This window comes from Acomys russatus, chromosome 14, assembly GCF_903995435.1.
Source record: "Acomys russatus chromosome 14, mAcoRus1.1, whole genome shotgun sequence".
Taxonomy (NCBI): domain Eukaryota; kingdom Metazoa; phylum Chordata; class Mammalia; order Rodentia; family Muridae; genus Acomys; species Acomys russatus.
Genome location: NC_067150.1, coordinates 18,579,293 through 18,596,899, shown reverse-complemented (window position 1 = coordinate 18,596,899; position 17,607 = coordinate 18,579,293). Strand labels below are relative to the sequence as shown.

The window sequence follows — 17,607 nt, the reverse complement described above, 5'->3', positions numbered from 1 at the left end:
GGAGATGTCCTGAATTTAGGCATCTAGAGCATGAACATAGAGTAGAGCCTATGCTCAAAGCGTCTTGGTCTGAGAACTCCATCCAGTGCTCTGCTGAGTTTTGCAGAAAAAGGCTGCTATGTCTTTGGGCAGTTTGCCTCTGTGATGCATTTAGACGACAAAGGAGCTGTACACAGCTTCCTGTCTCTGATAGAGTCTCATCAGACAGGTCAGGTGGCTGGCGGCTTTTAGCCTGTGAGCTTTTTAAAAGTCTACATGCCTCTATCATTGGTCTGAGTTCCCGCTTATGAGCAGTTTCAGTGTCTCCTCAGCACCCATAAATGATGTGCAGCCCTGCCCTCTTGGCTCTGGCACTGGGAGAACAGCTTCTGTGCACTGCGGAGGAAGTGCTGCCCTGCAGGCCAGCCTGCCTTCTGTTTACCAGAGGCCATTTCCACATTCACATGCCATTTTTGACTTTTCCTGTTTCTGCTCTTGTTCAGTCTGATGAGTCTCACATTCCAAAGTAGTAGAAAAAGCTTTGCTTGTACAGAGTGGCATTCCAACCCCATGGCTGTGACTGACTGTGGTCCAGCACACACGTGTACAGGCGAGCACACGGCTGGAGCTGAAGCTTCACAGGATGGAGCCCTGTTCTGCAGGCTCTGCCAGATACTGTCTGTCTCCTGTACTCCATTAAAGTGCTGCCTTTCATCTAGTTACTTGATTTCTAAGGTTGTCTGGAGTTAAGAATACTTGGGTTAGATTAGAGCAACAAAGGCGGATAGTTCTTTGGAGAGGTAGCTGAGGAAGGCCCCCGGGTGGTGTCCCTGCGCTGCCTGCTCCTCTCCTCGCTATGCTAGTATGCACACTCTACTTTTGTGAGGATGGTGGCAAGCAGATGGTGGCAGGCCTAGGGCTTGGGACTGGCTCGTAAGTGGGAGTAAAGGCTGCTCCTGAAAGTCTCCTAAAGTACTAGCTGGTCCTAACATGACACTCCTATTGGCTCCAGAATAGCCCCTTTCTTTGCCTCCACATCTCTTTTCCAAGATGCCCCTGCAGAAGGCTGCCTTTTATGCTGCTTCCTCAGAGAATCCCTGCCAGTCCCTCTTACCCTGCATCCCATCCCTGAGGTGCTCATCCGCACACTGCTTAGCTCCCGTCACTCCCTCTTACCCTGCATCCCATCCCTGCATCCCATCCCTGGGGTGCTCATCCGCACACTGCTTAGCTCCCGTCACTCCCTCTTACCCTGCATCCCATCCCTGCATCCCATGCTGTCCCCTCCCCCCCCCCCCCCTCCCTGCTCCCCCCCCTCCCCCCCCCCCCCATCCCATCCCCATCCCCTGAGGTGCTCATCCGCATACTGCTTAGCTCCCTCCACTCCCTCTCACCCTGCATCCCATCCCTGCATCCCATCCCTGCATCCCGTCCCTGCATCCCATCCCTGCGGTGCTCATGCGCACACTGCTCAGTGCACACAACACACCACTTTTGTCACTTCTCCTAGACATTCTCTTACTTCTGGAACTAATGAATCTCTTGAGTCACCATTTTAAAAAGTTTGATTGTGAATTCTCCAAAATGTAATGTGAAAACAAAATAATGACTATGCTAACCTCACCTGCTCCTTCTATTTGGCAGGGCTTTGTGGGTTTGCAGTAATAATAGGTATTTACTTTTTATAGAAAATTATTGTAATTGAGAATTAGAAGGTATAATTTCTAACCCATTGGTTCATCTTGTGTGCAGTTTGTGTGAACCCCAGATCATGTTTGTGATTTATTAGCAGGAGTTTGGAGCTATGGCAGACTGTTTTCTAGTTAAACCTCCTGATATTTATCTTTTCAAGGACTACAAAAATTTACAGAGGGAGTTTGGTTGCACTGTGCATTTCCAATGTATTCTTCATGCTTCCGTGGCAGTTCGCCCAGTTTGTGCTTCTTACTCAGGTAAGGTGGGCACGTTTCTAAACCTAAGTATTTGAGCTTAGTGCTTCTGATTATGTGAGCATTTGTATGAAATTGTAACCACAATTTATTTTGTATTTTTATTGTCTGAGAATTTTATATATGAGTACTTATTAACAACATTCTCTCCACTCTTCCACCCAGTGCCTCCCATTTCTACCTTTTATAGCCATGCTTTTTTATTTGTATTGATGTTTTACACACACACACGTCTTTGTTAGCCTGTAACTGCTGGTACAGTGCAAGGAGAACTAGTGGCTGACCCAAAGTGCGTCTCTAAGTCAAACTATGCCTAGTCCCGTAAATACTTCCCGGTACGTACTGTTTATCTGTATCAACTTCACTCCCCTCACTCCCTTCCCTTCAGTTTCTCCCTTTTCCTTACCACTTTTCCTTCCAACTCATGTGCTTGTGTGCTCACAAGCCCCATTCTTGTGTGCTGTGCACACTGCCCCACTGAGTGCATTTAGTGTGCAGTGGTCAGTTGGAACATGGAAAGCATCTCAGGGCCCCGCATCCCTGAAGATACCTGAGTACCCCCCCCATCACCAGTTGCCCATAGATCTTCAAATAGGGGTGCGACTTCATGGACCCCTCCCCACCCTAGTGCGGGGTTTTGGCTGGCTCACTTAAATTCTTACATGTAGAGTACATATATGTGGAGGGAGAGAATGAGCAGGCAGTAAGTGTGTGCTTGATGTGGCTGCCCTGGTGCTCTGTAATTTATCATCTTTCCATGTATCCCGCTTCTCCCTTCTAGATTTATAAAGCAAGGTGGCCTTCTGAGAGAGGAGGCTTTCAAGGGCTCGGGTTTTCTCTCACTTGCTATTAGTGAAATTATGCTTGTCACATTAATACAACACTGTCAGAGAGACGTCCTTAAATACTCAGAAATAAAGGCAGCTCTGTATTTGAGTTTTAACTAATTACTGCTTTCATAGGCAAAACAAACAAACAAACAAACAAACAAACAAAACAAAGAACCATAAAGACAAAAATGAAAACAAAACCTTAACTTTTTTTATTCCAGATTTATCTTTTCTGAAACACGGAGAAGTACCCACCTTGCTAGGTTAGGGTAGCATCAGATGCTAGTGTGTTTAAGTCTCAGCGCCGTAGCCGGGACTCAGCCAGATGTCAGGAAGGTCAGCTGCTTTGATTTGTTTTATTTTTTGAGGCAGAATATTGGTATCCTCAAAGTGATGACCCTGTAGTTTCAGCTTCCTGGGTGCTGAGCCTGCAGTTGCTTCATTCACCTGGTCTTGTTAGTTGCTTTTTTGTTATTTAAAAAACATAAAAGTTGGGGTTTTTGTTTCTTTAGGTTTTTTTATTTTCTGTTGTTTGTTTGAGACAGTGTTTCTTTGTGTAGCCTTTGTAGTCCTGGACTCACTTTGTAGACCAAGCTGGCCTCGAACTCACAGCGATCTACATGCCTCTGCCTCCCAAGTGCTGGGATTAAAGGCGTGCGCCACCATGCCTGGCTTTGTTTTGTTTTTTAATGTCTTCATTGATCATATCTTTGAGACTTCTTTGTCTTTAGTTTGACTCTGTTTAAATTCACTTTGTAGCTGAGTTGTCCTTGGAGTCCGAGGGTTGTGCCCTGTAAGTGTGCTGTGTGTGGCTCTACTCCAGGGGTGACGAGGGCCTTTTGATTCCTTGCAGGTAGTGGGCTAGCCTGCATTCAGTGTGGGTAGGTGAGGGGTATGCGGAAGGGAGCTACTTGCCTCCCTTGGGGCTCACGCAGAGCAACACACTTACTCACACACCATCTCACATTGACTGCCCTGAAGCAGTGTGGTCCCCATGGGTATCTGGGGAAAAGAAAGCATGCTTTTCTTGTTAGGAGGAATGACTTAGAAATCAAAGACAAAAAACGTTAGTGGTTGGATCATAGATTGTATGTAAGTACTAAGCCCTTATGCAGTTTTCCATGCTTGCGTGTGAAGAGGCATAGAGCTATTTTGAATGAATTCATCTAAATCAAGTAACTTTAGAATTGTGATAAATTGGAGAATTTTGTAATTCTTCATCGAATGGAAAAGTTTTTTGTAGTATTTTTTCAAATTTGAAACTTGACATTTTACTGTAATTAGCATGTGACCGTCTATCTGAATTATGCATAGTACTAATGGAGGTGACAAACAGGAGGACTTCATGTGTTTTTACATAAATATACATCACCTAACTACTTTTTAGTTTACTGTGTCTTCTGCAATTGTCTTAGTGGTCATGTTTTAATTATATTTTCAAGTGTTTGATTGCCTAGAAGACTTCTTACCTGTATGTGTTTCAGTAGAATTAGGCTGATATTAAAGTGAGTGCTGTTTTGGACGATCCACAGAGTAGATACGTCACACAGTTGCCATTAGAGCTGTGTAAGGGAAAGATCAGCTAATTGTTATATTCAATAGTGAACCGGCAGCTGGAAGGAGAAAAGAAATCCTCAATTCCTGTGTAAACACAATTTGAAATGATAAAGTAGCATTGTCTTTATTCGTTGGCTGCTTGTTTTGTACGTGTGTGTGTATGGTGTTTATTTTTGATACAACTTCTTTTTATTTCAGATTGCGTCGTTATTTGCAGTATATGTTGTGGGATACATTGACACATGTAAACTACGGAAGATCATTTATACACACATGGTAATGCTTTCTGTTATATGTTTTCTCCGTAATTTTACCTTAATAAGCTCCTGATCGATGTTTTGACTTGTTTATTTCTTTAACAGTCAGTGTTGTTCAAACACTGATGGTTGCCCTTGTTTTAGATAGACTGCCACGAAGGTTTTAATTTGGATCCTGCTATCTTATGGGCTCTGCCCAGCATATGTACATGTGCACAGAGACATGGAGTAGGGCACTGTCCACCTGTGGAGCCTCCTGTTGACGTGAACTGGAACGTCCACTCACTGGGCATGAGACACATGCCCTCAGCATTCATGCTTCTGACCTAGTTGAGTGGAAAAATTGGGGATGTAATAGGTGTTGGAAAGCGATAAAAAGTAAAGAACAGAAACCTAACAGAGAGTAGGGCATTTAGGGAGCACGAAGTTGGGGGAAGAAGATGGCGGCCATGAAAGAGGTGGTCAGCCCAAGTAAGGACGAGCAGGACAGAGGCTGGAGGGCAGGCAGGCAGTGACGTCACCGAGAACAACAGCCTAGGCAGGTCAAACTGCTTGAGGAGCCTCTGAGGCTGGTTGGTTGATGCTGGCTGCGTGTTTGTGCTTTGAAAGTATTTGTCTACTGTCACTCCTCGTGTACACATAACGTCCGTGTTTTCTTTCTCTGCTGACCTTGACGTCATTGCACTGGACCAAAGCTGCCTTTTCTTTTCCTGCAGCTCACACTAGGGATGCTGGTATGTTTAGTTATAGGAAGCCTCTGCCATCCTAGCACAGCATAGCCATCCTCACCTCTCCCGGAGGTCACCACCGTCCTCACTGGGCTGTTGTTGAGTGGCTTTCCTTCCGCTTTGCTGTTTAGATAGTTTGAAGAAGTCATACTTGTGACCTAGAAGCCTAGTTCTTCGTGATGTGGGTGGCCTTTTTCTGAGGCTGAGTTTTTTTCTTAGGTCTCTGAAATTTGCATGTTACTGGAGTTCAGAAATGTCCACTGCTGAGCATTTTCCATGGCATGAATAAAACAGTTTATTATCTTTCATTGTTGAAGAACATTGAGATTTTTGCTGACACTTCTGTCTCTTCATTAACAAATAATGATGTGTAGTCTTACTAGTATATCCTGGGGCAAGGACTTAGGCATTTCTTGGGAGTCTTTACCTAGTACTGCTCTATATTAAATTATTACCATGTTCAACTTTGTAACTGATAAACCATTTCTCAAATGGTGAGAGTAATACATAAGGAGCAATAAAAAAGCAATACATAATGGTTCATGATAACTACATTTTCTTTACATATAATGCCTGTATATAAAATAGAATAATCCAATTATAATTTTACATTTTCTCTTTTTTACTCATGAATCTGTGCATCTTTAGTATGTTTAATCACCCTCTGTTTTATTTCTGAGACCTTTCTGCTCAAATCTTTTTGCAAATTTTCTCTTTTGTTAGAGTGGTGGGATCTCTTTGATTGTGAGTGATGTAATCCACTGTATTTATTTTTTGTTGTGTGAATTACACATGGTTAGCCTACTATTCTGTGTGGCTTTTTTTTAATGTTCTCTCATCCTGCTTTAACTACTTTTCAAAAGAAATGAATAATTATAAATTTTATGAAAAGCTCTTCCTCTGCCTGGATGATCTGTGTGCTGTTCCCTCTTCAATCTGCTGTCAGGGTGACATCACATTGAAAGAAGCAAACACCCTTCATTTGGGGCAGGGGGGAATAGGCACAATTCCTAACTATTGCTGCATTTTTATTTCTCCTTATGAATTCTAAGGTTAAATAATTATTCTTTACTTTTTAAAAAAAAAATTTATTAATTTATTCTTGTTACATCTCAATGGTTATCCCATCCCTTGTATCCTCCCATTCTTCTCTCCCTCCCCTTTTCCCATTATTCCCCTACCCTATGACTGTTCCTGAGGGGTATCAAATCTCTTCTTGGTAACCTGCTGTCCTTCCTCTGAGTGCCACCAGGTCTCCCCCTCCAGGGGACATGGTCAAATATGAGGCACTAGAGTTCATGTGAAAGTCATACCCCACTCTCCACTCAACTGTGGAGAATGTTCTGTTATTCGTTACTTTTATTTTCTTAAATATGACTTAATTTTTCTCCCTAAAGTGGTTAGTGCAGTTTTATACTTTGAAGTACACTTCTCAGTAAAATGTGGTGTGCTATTCCATTGAGCCGAAACACAGTTACACCAGCAGCTGTGCCTGAGCACAGGTGAGAAGAAAGTCCTCTTTGCATGATGCCTGCAACTGCTGCTGTCCTGCATGGGCGTGGCACTGTTGTCTTGGCTGACAAACTTGCATTGACATGTCTCACATACCCAGTTTGTGGGCTACGTCAGGGCCCACTCTTGGCACTGTATATTGTATAAAATGTGATGGATGGTGACACATCCTGTGAACAGGGTCACAGTCCTAGAATACATCTAGTCCTACCCACCCCCCATGTGCCTAATAATGGCCATCTTTGTGTTGTTTTGCCCTGTGCTGAGTGCCAGACATGTGGCGTTACATAGCTCTTAGCCTTTTGCGGATCCATATCTTTCACTTACTGAATGCAGTTGGTTTACTTCTTTCGTGCCTTGATAGCTCACTTTTTCATAATTGAATAACATTTTGACTTTTTTTTTCTTTGTTATGCCATGGTTTCTCCATTTATTTACTGAGGGGCAGTTTGGTTAATTCCAAGTTTGTGTAGCTATGAATAAAGCTGCAGCAGCATTTGCCTGCAGACTTTTATATAGATTTAAATTTTAAATTCACTTGGACAAATACCAAGGAAAGTGATCGTTCAATCACAGGGCAACAGTTTATCTAGTGTTTAGAAAATTGCCAAACTATTTTCCATGCTGGCTGCACTATTTTACATTTCCACCAGGAGAAGGACAGAGGGAAGAAAGAAAGAGGGGTGTGAGGAAAAGAAAGGGGACCCTGCTGCTCTGCCCCCTCCTCTGAGCCTATGCCAGCCATTCTGCTCCGTGAGTCGCACTTGTCTCACTGCAGTGTGTTTGAGCATATTTTCATATTATTAGACTGTTTCTGATTTGGTGTCATGTTTGTTCAGGTCTTTGCCATTGGTTTTGTTGTTGTTTATTTTGTTTGAAGTTGCTTGTTCGTTTTCTTATTATTGAGTTTTAATAATTAGTTGTTATTTTGGATAACAATCCTTTAGCAGATGATGTCTTTCTCTTCTGTCTACATCTGGGTACTAGGAGTTAAACCAAGAGCCTCATACATGCTAGCCAAGCGCTCTGTCACCAAGCTACAGCCCCAGTGCACATGTACCTTTGATGAATATTTTTCCCTTAGTCTATAGCTTGTTCTGATCTTGGCATTGACTTTCTCAGAGTTAGAATTTTTAATTACTTTCAAAGATTTATTTATTTACCTATTTGAATACTCTAACCAGTGTTGCATAGTTATCTCTTTATAGATTTGTATATTTTGCCTGTGTGCATATCTCTGTGTTACATGTGTGCCTGATGCCTGCAAAGGTCAGAAGAGGGCTTTGGACTCCTTAGACCCAGACATCTAGAAGGTTATGATCTGCCTGTGGGTGCCGGGAACCAAGCCTAGGCCCTTAGCAGAAGCAGCAAGTGCTCTTAATCATGAAGCTATCTCTCCAGCCCAAGATATGTTTTTATTTATTTAACGTGAGTGAGTATGTGAGTGCGTGTGTGTGTGTGTGAGTGTGTGTGTGAGTGTGTGGTGTGTGTGTGTGTGTGTGTGTGTGTGTGTGTGTAAACTTGTGTCTAGAGATCTCGTAAGCATTTTGTTGGATTTATACATAGTTCCTCCTTTCAGCTGCTAGCTTAAATGGCGATGTGCTTTTAATTATCAGACTCTGTTGCGTTGTGAAGGAAGGCAGGCGAAACCCTCCTCGTTAACCCTGGGTTTGTTGGTCGTTTGGGATATTCTTTACAAATTGTCCTGTTACCTGCAGATAATGAATCCCTTCCCTTTAGTTGCCACACCCTTCCTCCCTGTAGGGCGGAGGGCTTTTGAGAAGCAGTGAGGGTGCTCACAGCCTGGCTCCTGATCCTGGCAGCGGGGCTTGATCACCTTAACTCTGCTGTGGATCTCTGTAGATCTTCTTTGTGAACTTGAGGGAATATCATGGGTGTTAACAGTTTGCTGCACATGAATGCATGTTGTGCATGCTCAGATAGCTTCTCTTCCCTGTTTCATTCTTCAGGTGGTCAGTGTTAGAGACAAAATGGCTTCCAAGTGCTGCACACGGCACGCTTCATGCCTGGGTCCACCCACTTGCTTGTGGCGCATGACTCTTTATTTACTGTCCACTTTGATTTCCTGATGTTTTGTTGAATTAGGTTCATTGTTGTTGTCATTCTTTTGCGTCTGTGGGAGACACTGGCAGCCGTCTTCCTGTGATGTCATTGTCTGAATAAGATAGTGTTGTACCGTCCAGTGAGCTGAAGAGTTTGCAGGGCTCCCATCTTCTAGAGGAGAGAGTGGAAAGCTGCATATTTCAAAGCAGAACCATTTTCTCCTTCCACTGGCAGCGTAGAAGGATTTTCTGCAGGGATCTTTGCTCTGAGAGGAAAAAAATAAAGTGTAAGCTCCCCCTTCCCACTGTGCCCACTGTGCCTGCTGCAGCGGCCATTACTCCATTACAGCGCAAGTCTTCCCAGGCCCATCCGTGTTGCCTCATCTCCACTGACCGATGCTGGAATTCCTGGCCCATGTATTGCACGGTCCGTGCCTGGGCGAGTTCACTGCCTCTGTCTACTTCCCTGACTCTGTGCCTGCCCCACAGCATTCTCCGTACTTTGGCATCACGTTAAGCTTTGCAGCCCAAGTCTGAGTCCGTACCCTGTTCTTTTTCACAGTGCTCATTCGTCCACAGCATTCATTTTAACAGGATTCAAACAATAAACGTGAGCTGCCTTCTCATTATTTGTGCTTTAATTTCTTTGTGAGGCTTTTTATAGTATTTTTCTTTAAGTGTGTTTGTTCCTTTTGATGGTACTGGCAAAAGGGTTTACTTTCTAGATTTCTCTCTGAGATTGTTTCTCGTTGGTGTGTGGATACTTGCCTGGGTTTTGGGTGTTAATTTTGCAGCCTGTTACCTTCTTGCATTATTAACAATTGTTATACCACTTTCAGGCTTTTCTTCATTGTATCTGTGAGCAGAGGTTTTACTCTTTCGTCTCGTGTTTGCTGGGATGTCTTCTTTCCTGTCTCTCTAAGAGGCACAAGTTTGTACTGTCCCTTGTCCCAGCAGCGCCTGCCTGGCGACATGCATGGCCTCTGTTGTGTAAAGCTGGGTTTCCCCTGCCCCTGGTTTGTTCAGTGTATTGTAACTGGATGATTTTGAATTTTAATAAATACTTCTCTGTATCAGTTGAAATTGTACCTTTTCTTTTATTCTCAAGATGTAGTGTATCACATTGGTTGCTTTTAAATATAAATGTGTATTTTTGAAATGAAATCCACAAGAAAATGGACATATATCAAAGAAAAATTAAACTTTTAGAATAAAGTATGGACTTTTTATTTTTAAAGACTTTTTAAATTATAAAGATAAGTCTTGAAGACCCAAAGGAGGTATATAATAAGTATAAACAGACCATAATACAGAACTAGGACAGAGATGAAAAATGAACCAGGGAAATACTTACGGTATATTTGTTTCATAAGGAGCTTCGTCCTGTGACACATTACAAGAACCTGAAGGAAAACCAGTAAGCTAATAGAAAAACACACATTTAGAAATAAGTGGTTCACACTCATAGCACACGCCTGTGGAAGACACTGCCTCATACACCATTGCAGCAGGGAAGGGGTTAACAATGACACAGCATTTCCCTGGGTGTAATGGGAAATTTTAAAGAAGCAATGCGCATTATAGGTCAGTATGTGACAACAGAAATACTCACTCTGTTTGGGGTAGAGTAAACTGGTACAGTCTGTTTGTACAGTATCGGTATTCTGTCTTTTGGTTTTGGAATGACTGTATCTTGACCCACCAGTTCTTTTTAAGGTAGTTCATCTATAGCAGTGCATTGACTGACAAGTGTGTTACCTATAGGAATGTACTGGGCCTTGCCATTTCCGCCAGGGAAGAGGAAGACAGGGTAGAAGCAGAAAGCCCTTAGGTGCTGGGTAGTACCCAGGGCAGTCAAATAAGCCATGGCTTGTCTGTCAGGTGGAATATGCTTTTCAGTTCATAAACAGCAGATTAGAATAATTTGGGTTGATATGGAAAGCTTCCCTAAATATGTTAATAGTCAAAGCAAGAAAGAGTAGCTTAGGGCTGGGTGTCCATTTGTGACTCACGACTGAGGCATAAGCTGTCACTTGTTGATGTTGGTGTCTGTGAGGGCGCACAGGGCCCGGCTGGTGATGGCTGCCTTGGGGAATGGGATGTGGGATGGAAAAGCGTGCTGGGTCTTGCTTGGTGCTTTGAATTCTGCGTTTGAAAGTGAGACTCCGTGTTCTTCCTTTGCGTCCATTGGCCTAACTGCATTTCATTTGGATTCTTACAGATTTCTCTTGTGCTTTGTTTTGTGCTGATGTTTGGGAACTCGATGCTGCTGACTTCATACTATGCATCCTCGTTGGTAATTATTTGGGTGAGTGTTCTCCTGGCTGCTTTTTAGAAACTTTCCTCTATTTTTGATAATTGTATACATGTATTTAATGAAATATGACCATAGATATTCCCATGTGCCCTCAGCACACTGCCCCAGCTTCCTGTCTTCCCACTCCCCCCGCCCCCCCTTGGTAACTCTCTATGTTCAGTCCGTCTGTCTTTGGCTGCTTTAGAAACAGAAGGGTTCACATTGTTTGTCACTGCCGTGGCATGTGAGAGTAGTGTCTGCAGGGCCCTACCAGGTGCTTATCACCCTTGAGTTTACCTGGCAGAGTGATGAGCTTCTCACGTCACAAGCAGAGAAAGTGACACTCAGTGGAGTCACTGCCAGACCTCAGTGCCTGGCTCATGCTCTATCCACCCTTCCCTCCCCCGCGGCTCACCTGGCACCTGCTGTGTTCCTGGGTTCATTGTGGGAGGTTTCTGTGCTTGCTAATTTTTCTTTTCATCTTTTCAGTTTCAGCCTAAATATAAAGTCATCTTAAATTTAGACGTTTGTGAACTTTTAGAAAATTGCTTTGATTCATGGGCTTTAGTGTTACAATATTTTGCAAACGGAAGTTCTTCCTTCCATCTGTAGCACGTGGGCTTCCACTGAGCTGGTTTCCTGAGGACACATGTGTGCACGTGCGCATTGCATTTCCCCAGCCCACTGCTGTCTGCCATTTGAGAAACTGTCCTTTGATTCACATGGTTTCTAGAACCCGTTAATAAACTAACTTGGAGTCTTACGTGCCTGCTTTGCAAGTACCTACTTTAAAATACCATTACCAAAAAAGGCACCTTTTCCAACCCGAGCTGCTTCCTCTACTCTGTAGCTCCAGTATGTTTAGCCACAGCCATGGGCACACGGTGATGCTGTTTGTACCCTAAACTTGGGGTTGCTATCGGGGTGCCTTGGGATTAGGACTGGTAAATTCTTTAATATATTTTTTGGCAAGTTTGAAGTATGTGTTTCTCTCTAGTTCTAGTATGGCTTAGAATTCATGTCCCTGGACAGAATCAACACAGAAATATTTAGTTAAGATAGGAGAAGCTCATGTATAGTTCATCACATAAGTCAGGAATTGCCAGCTTAACGGGAATCTTACGCGTGAGCTGTTTACATTTCTGCTATTGGTGCATACCTCTTCATAGGCAAACCAGATAGATAACAGAGAGAACTAGATTTTGTATATAATGATTTCCTTTTCAATTTTACAAACTCACTGATGATAAATTTTTTTAGTGTTAATTTTTTAAAGAAATGCTTTAATGTCACTAACTGCAAATATATGGAACTTGGAGTGCTATGAAAAGTCCACAAAGCAAAGCCCATGAACACATGGGAAAGAAATTTGTAAGGAGGAGAGATGAGGACTGAGGAAGATGGGATGGGAGAATAAATCAGATATATTTTATACATGTGTGAAAATGTCAAATAACAAATTTAATTAATAAGAAAATCAATCATGTGCTGAATTTCATCCTTCAAAGTCTTAATTATTCAGAATAATTATTGCTTGAACTTCTGATATTCATTTGTGCTCCTGTTTAGGGCATGCTGGCAATGAAACCACAGTTCCTAAAGATGAATGTATCTGAACTTAGTTTATGGGTAAGAATAAGCCTTTACATTTTTTTTTCTTGAAAATCTAACAGCATCTTAAACACAAGGGCTGTATTTGAATGTCCAGCTAAGTAGGTGAGGAGCCTTCTGGGTGCAGTAGTCCATTGAAGTTTTCTTTACTACCAAGGGGCCCCAACCCCACTGTAGGAGTCTGTTTACATCTCTGATAAGACATAAACAGTTTTGCTGGAAAGGTCATATGTTTTTAGTTTCAATTTTAGTTCTAATAACTCTCAGTTTTGGAACAACAGGTGTTTTTCCTTGGAGATTAAGATATTGTATACATGGGAATAAAGCATTTGTTTTGTTCACTTCACCAAGCTACAAAAGGTGGACGCAAAGTTAAATTTTATTTATATTTCTTTTGTAGGCTATCCAAGGATGCTGTTGGCTGTTTGGAACTGTTGCGCTCAAGTGTTTGACTTCCAGAACTTTTGGCATTGCAGATGATGTAAGTGCAGGGCTGCAGATGGTATAAGTGCAGTGCTGCAGATGATGTAAGTGCAGTGCTGCAGATGATGTAAGTGCAGTGCTGCAGATGGTATAAGTGCAGTGCTGCAGATGATGTAAGTGCAGTGCTGCAGATGGTGTAAGTGCAGTGCTGCAGATGGTATAAGTGCAGTGCTGCAGATGATGTAAGTGCAGTGCTGCAGATGATGTAAGTGCAGTGCTGCAGATGGTGTAAGTGCAGTGCTGCAGATGATGTAAAGTGCAGTGCTGCAGATGGTGTAAGTGCAGTGCTGCAGATGGTGTAAGTGCAGTGCTGCAGATGGTGTAAGTGCAGTGCTGCAGATGGTGTAAGTGTAGTGCTGCAGATGATGTAAGTGCAGTGCTGCAGATGGTGTAAGTGCAGTGCTGCAGATGATGTAAGTGCAGTGCTGCAGGTGATGTAAGTGTAGTGCTGCATATGATGTAAGTGCAATGCTGCAGGTGATGTAAGTGCAGTGCTGCAGGTGATGTAAGTGCAGTGCTGCAGATGGTGTAAGTGCAGTGCTGCAGATGGTGTAAGTGCAGTGCTGCAGATGATGTAAGTGCAGTGCTGCAGATGATGTAAGTGCAGTGCTGCAGATGATGTAAGTGCAGTGCTGCAGATGATGTAAGTGCAGTGCTGCAGATGATGTAAGTGCAGTGCTGCAGATGATGTAAGTGCAGTGCTGCAGATGATGTAAGTGCAGTGCTGCAGATGGTATAAGTGCAGTGCTGCAGATGATGTAAGTGCAGTGCTGCAGATGGTATAAGTGCAGTGCTGCAGATGATGTAAGTGCAGTGCTGCAGATGATGTAAGTGCAGTGCTGCAGATGGTGTAAGTGCAGTGCTGCAGATGATGTAAGTGCAGTGCTGCAGATGGTGTAAGTGCAGTGCTGCAGATGGTGTAAGTGCAGTGCTGCAGATGGTGTAAGTGCAGTGCTGCAGATGGTGTAAGTGTAGTGCTGCAGATGGTGTAAGTGCAGTGCTGCAGATGGTGTAAGTGCAGTGCTGCAGATGATGTAAGTGCAGTGCTGCAGATGATAAGTGCAGTGCTGCAGATGATGTAAGTGCAGTGCTGCAGATGATGTAAGTGCAGTGCTGCAGATGGTGTAAGTGCAGTGCTGCAGATGATGTAAGTGCAGTGCTGCAGGTGATGTAAGTGTAGTGCTGCATATGATGTAAGTGCAGTGCTGCAGATGATGTAAGTGCAATGCTGCAGGTGATGTAAGTGCAGTGCTGCAGGTGATGTAAGTGCAGTGCTGCAGATGGTGTAAGTGCAGTGCTGCAGATGGTGTAAGTGCAGTGCTGCAGATGATGTAAGTGCAGTGCTGCAGGTGATGTAAGTGCAGTGCTGCAGATGATGTAAGTGCAGTGCTGCAGATGATGTAAGTGCAGTGCTGCAGGTGATGTAAGTGCAGTGCTGCAGATGATGTAAGTGCAGTGCTGCAGATGATGTAAGTGCGGTGCTGCAGGTGATGTAAGTGCAGTGCTGCAGATGATGTAAGTGCAGTGCTGCAGATGATGTAAGTGCAGTGCTGCAGGTGATGTAAGTGCAGTGCTGCAGGTGATGTAAGTGCAGTGCTGCAGATGGTGTAAGTGCAGTGCTGTTTACACTTGGAAGACCTGAGAAGGGTCAGAGTGTCTTAATTGAACGACTAGAGTGTCATTATTTAAGCCAGGTTCCAAGGTGAAGTATGTATTATTTTCTCTCTTTAATGCCAGAAAGAAAATCACAAAACTGTGATTATATATATAGTTTTTAATCTCCAGAATTAAGTTCTACGTCATAAAGATATAGAAACTTTAAAACAAGAACTCTGGAGATTAAGGCCTAATTTTAAGGTCTGTATAGCCATCTCTGCTTTCACAGTCACAGGCAGAGATCTGCTCTCCCCATCTTCTGTGGTCAGTGTGTGTGCAATGGCTGTTTGTATACGGTTGTTGACAGTGAGAGCCGTGTTAGACTTTAGGTATTTTGTTTTGTTTGGCTAGGACAGAGAAAAAATTGATAACATTCCTATTTTATGAAGGATTCTTATGAACAGTTATTTTATTTATTTGTTTGTTTGCATGTGTATAGAAGATATGTATGTGTTCACAGTGCCTGTGTGGGTGCCTAGGGGTGAGCCTTACTGTCATGAAGCAAGACACTGAACCTGGAGCTAGACTAGGGACCAGCAAGCCCCAGGGATCCTCTTGTCTCACCCTTGAGGATGCTGGACTTGTCCACAGGTTAATCTCGTGTTTCGTCCATGAGGGCTACTGCCCCACCCCCACCCCCGCCCCACCCTGACCATTCCCCAGCCTCACCTCACATACTTTGTTTTGATGCTGTGGTCAGCACACTCTAAATAGGGGCCTCCCAGCAATTACAGTAATCCAAAGGGTAATGGAGGCTGTGACACTCAAGAATAGTAAATGTGGCATGTTGTAGGAGCACACATTGTAGAGTGGTAAAAAGCAGCCTTTCTTGCATTTTGAAATGAAAAAGGGTCACTCATGGCAGTCACCTGCAGTGCCATGGGGCTGCGGAGCTGTTCCTACCTAACTGTAGTTATGTATCCTTTCTGACCACTTCGCCTCTCACTTCCTTTTTGCTCAAGCTATTTTTAACCATATTTTTCTGCTGAGATTAACTTTTGTAGAATTCATTTACAAGATTGAGCATGCTTAGCCCTCTTTCTTTTACCACTCTTCCTTTCTAGTAAATTTGTCTTAATTATTCCTGTAAGTAGTGCTTTTTGTATATTTTATAAATTAGCTTTTTATATGATCTAAAGGTTATTAAAATTTACCTTATTTAGTTTCCAGGCAAAAGGACTCGTAAAACCATTCCTAGTTGTTTTCTAGTTTTGTTGCACTTATGATAAAAAAAATTAGGTTTTAAGATTACATGCTGTACGTGTGTGTGCTTATATATGTATATACATATATAAACACTTAAATTTTTTTTACTGTGCCTAAGGAAAATGATATGCTCTTCCTATAAAGTGTGTAGTCTTTATTTATGGACTTATTAATTATACTATGCTGATTTGTGTTAAATTTATCTTCTCGTGCTCCTGAATTAAAGCTTAACATTTCCAGTGAATCCTGTGAGCTTCCCTGCTTCTCCTGCAGTTGTCAGTTTCACAGTCCTGCACTGGCGGCTCTACAGGAGAGCGCACACAGGCATCTGCCAGCTTTCTTTGTTGTTCATTTACCGCTGCATAGTATTGTCTTTTTACAAGTTGAATCTCCATGTAGTTTTCAATCTTGAATTTTGTATTTAGTGGGTGAGTGAGTGAGTGAGTGAATGAGTGAGGTTGGGGCAGTGGAATCCTCTCTTTCCACTGTGGTTCTGGGTCCACACTCTTCATTGGTTTCCGTTACAGGTGCTTTTCCTTGAATCTCACTGTCTTGAACTTAGTTTTATGATGTGCTGTCATTGCTACCCTAGGTTTTTTTGTTCCAGACTTATGTTGTTTATTTTCTTTCAGCTTTTGTGTAAAGTTTATCTTTTGTAGACAACATAGAAATATTTGATCCCTGAGGCAGTTTGAGCACCTGTCCATTAACGAGATAGCTTAAGCTTTGTGAGTTAACTAGGTAACTTTTGCTCTGTATGTATACACCTTCTTCTAGAAAGCTCTTCATTTTATTTGTTTCCTTGTGCTGTTTCAGGGGCCCCATATCCTCCCTTTTAGCTTTGTAACTTCTCCAGTGCTCTTTTCTGATAGCTTTTGCTTTCTCACATTGCTGTCTTTCTGCTCCACTCTCACCAGCTCCAGTGCTGTGGTGGCCTTAGGCATAATCTCCTCTCTTTTCCTAGTCTTTGCTGTTTTAGATAAAAAATTAACTTTGAAGACAGTTCGGTGACTATCTTAATGTCTGTAAGCCTTTTCACATTTATGAAGTGAAAACGGCTGTGCCTTATCTGTTGGAGGGAGGTGTATGTGATTACGCACATGTCCATATTGTTAGTCAGTCAGAGGCACCTTTTATACCAGTCCCTCCCATGTCTGCTACCTTTAAACAGTCTTCTAGGTCTCTTCCCAGAATTCAGACTCAGCCTTCCCTCTGTACTGCAGACCCAGTTTCCCATGTCATGGGCAGAAGTCTGTATAGAGTTCCTGGTAGGCAGCTAGGTGGGAGCTGGGAAGCCTGGTTAACCCGGTGTAGTACCATGAGAAGCAAGTGTCCAGGGTGTAAGCCTTGGGCATTGGTGAGGTAGACATTGGTAGGAAGCTTCAGGATTTGTCACTTGCTGCTGGCAGCACAGGGACACAGCTGTGGGGTTGGAGGAACAGAACTTTCTTTAACAAAGGCCCAGATTTGGAACAATGGA

General features: G+C 43.0%; 1 protein-coding gene across 1 annotated transcript in view; it reads left to right on the top strand.

Moving 5' to 3' along the window:
* Positions 1-17,607, top strand: part of Dpy19l1 (dpy-19 like C-mannosyltransferase 1) — an 88,448-nt gene that overhangs the window by 52,396 nt on the left and 18,445 nt on the right. The window contains exons 9-13 of the mRNA XM_051156090.1: positions 1,832-1,931; positions 4,514-4,591; positions 11,097-11,183; positions 12,741-12,800; positions 13,183-13,263. Of these exons, the coding sequence (XP_051012047.1) occupies positions 1,832-1,931; positions 4,514-4,591; positions 11,097-11,183; positions 12,741-12,800; positions 13,183-13,263 (406 nt within the window). The remainder of the gene's footprint in view (positions 1-1,831; positions 1,932-4,513; positions 4,592-11,096; positions 11,184-12,740; positions 12,801-13,182; positions 13,264-17,607) is intronic.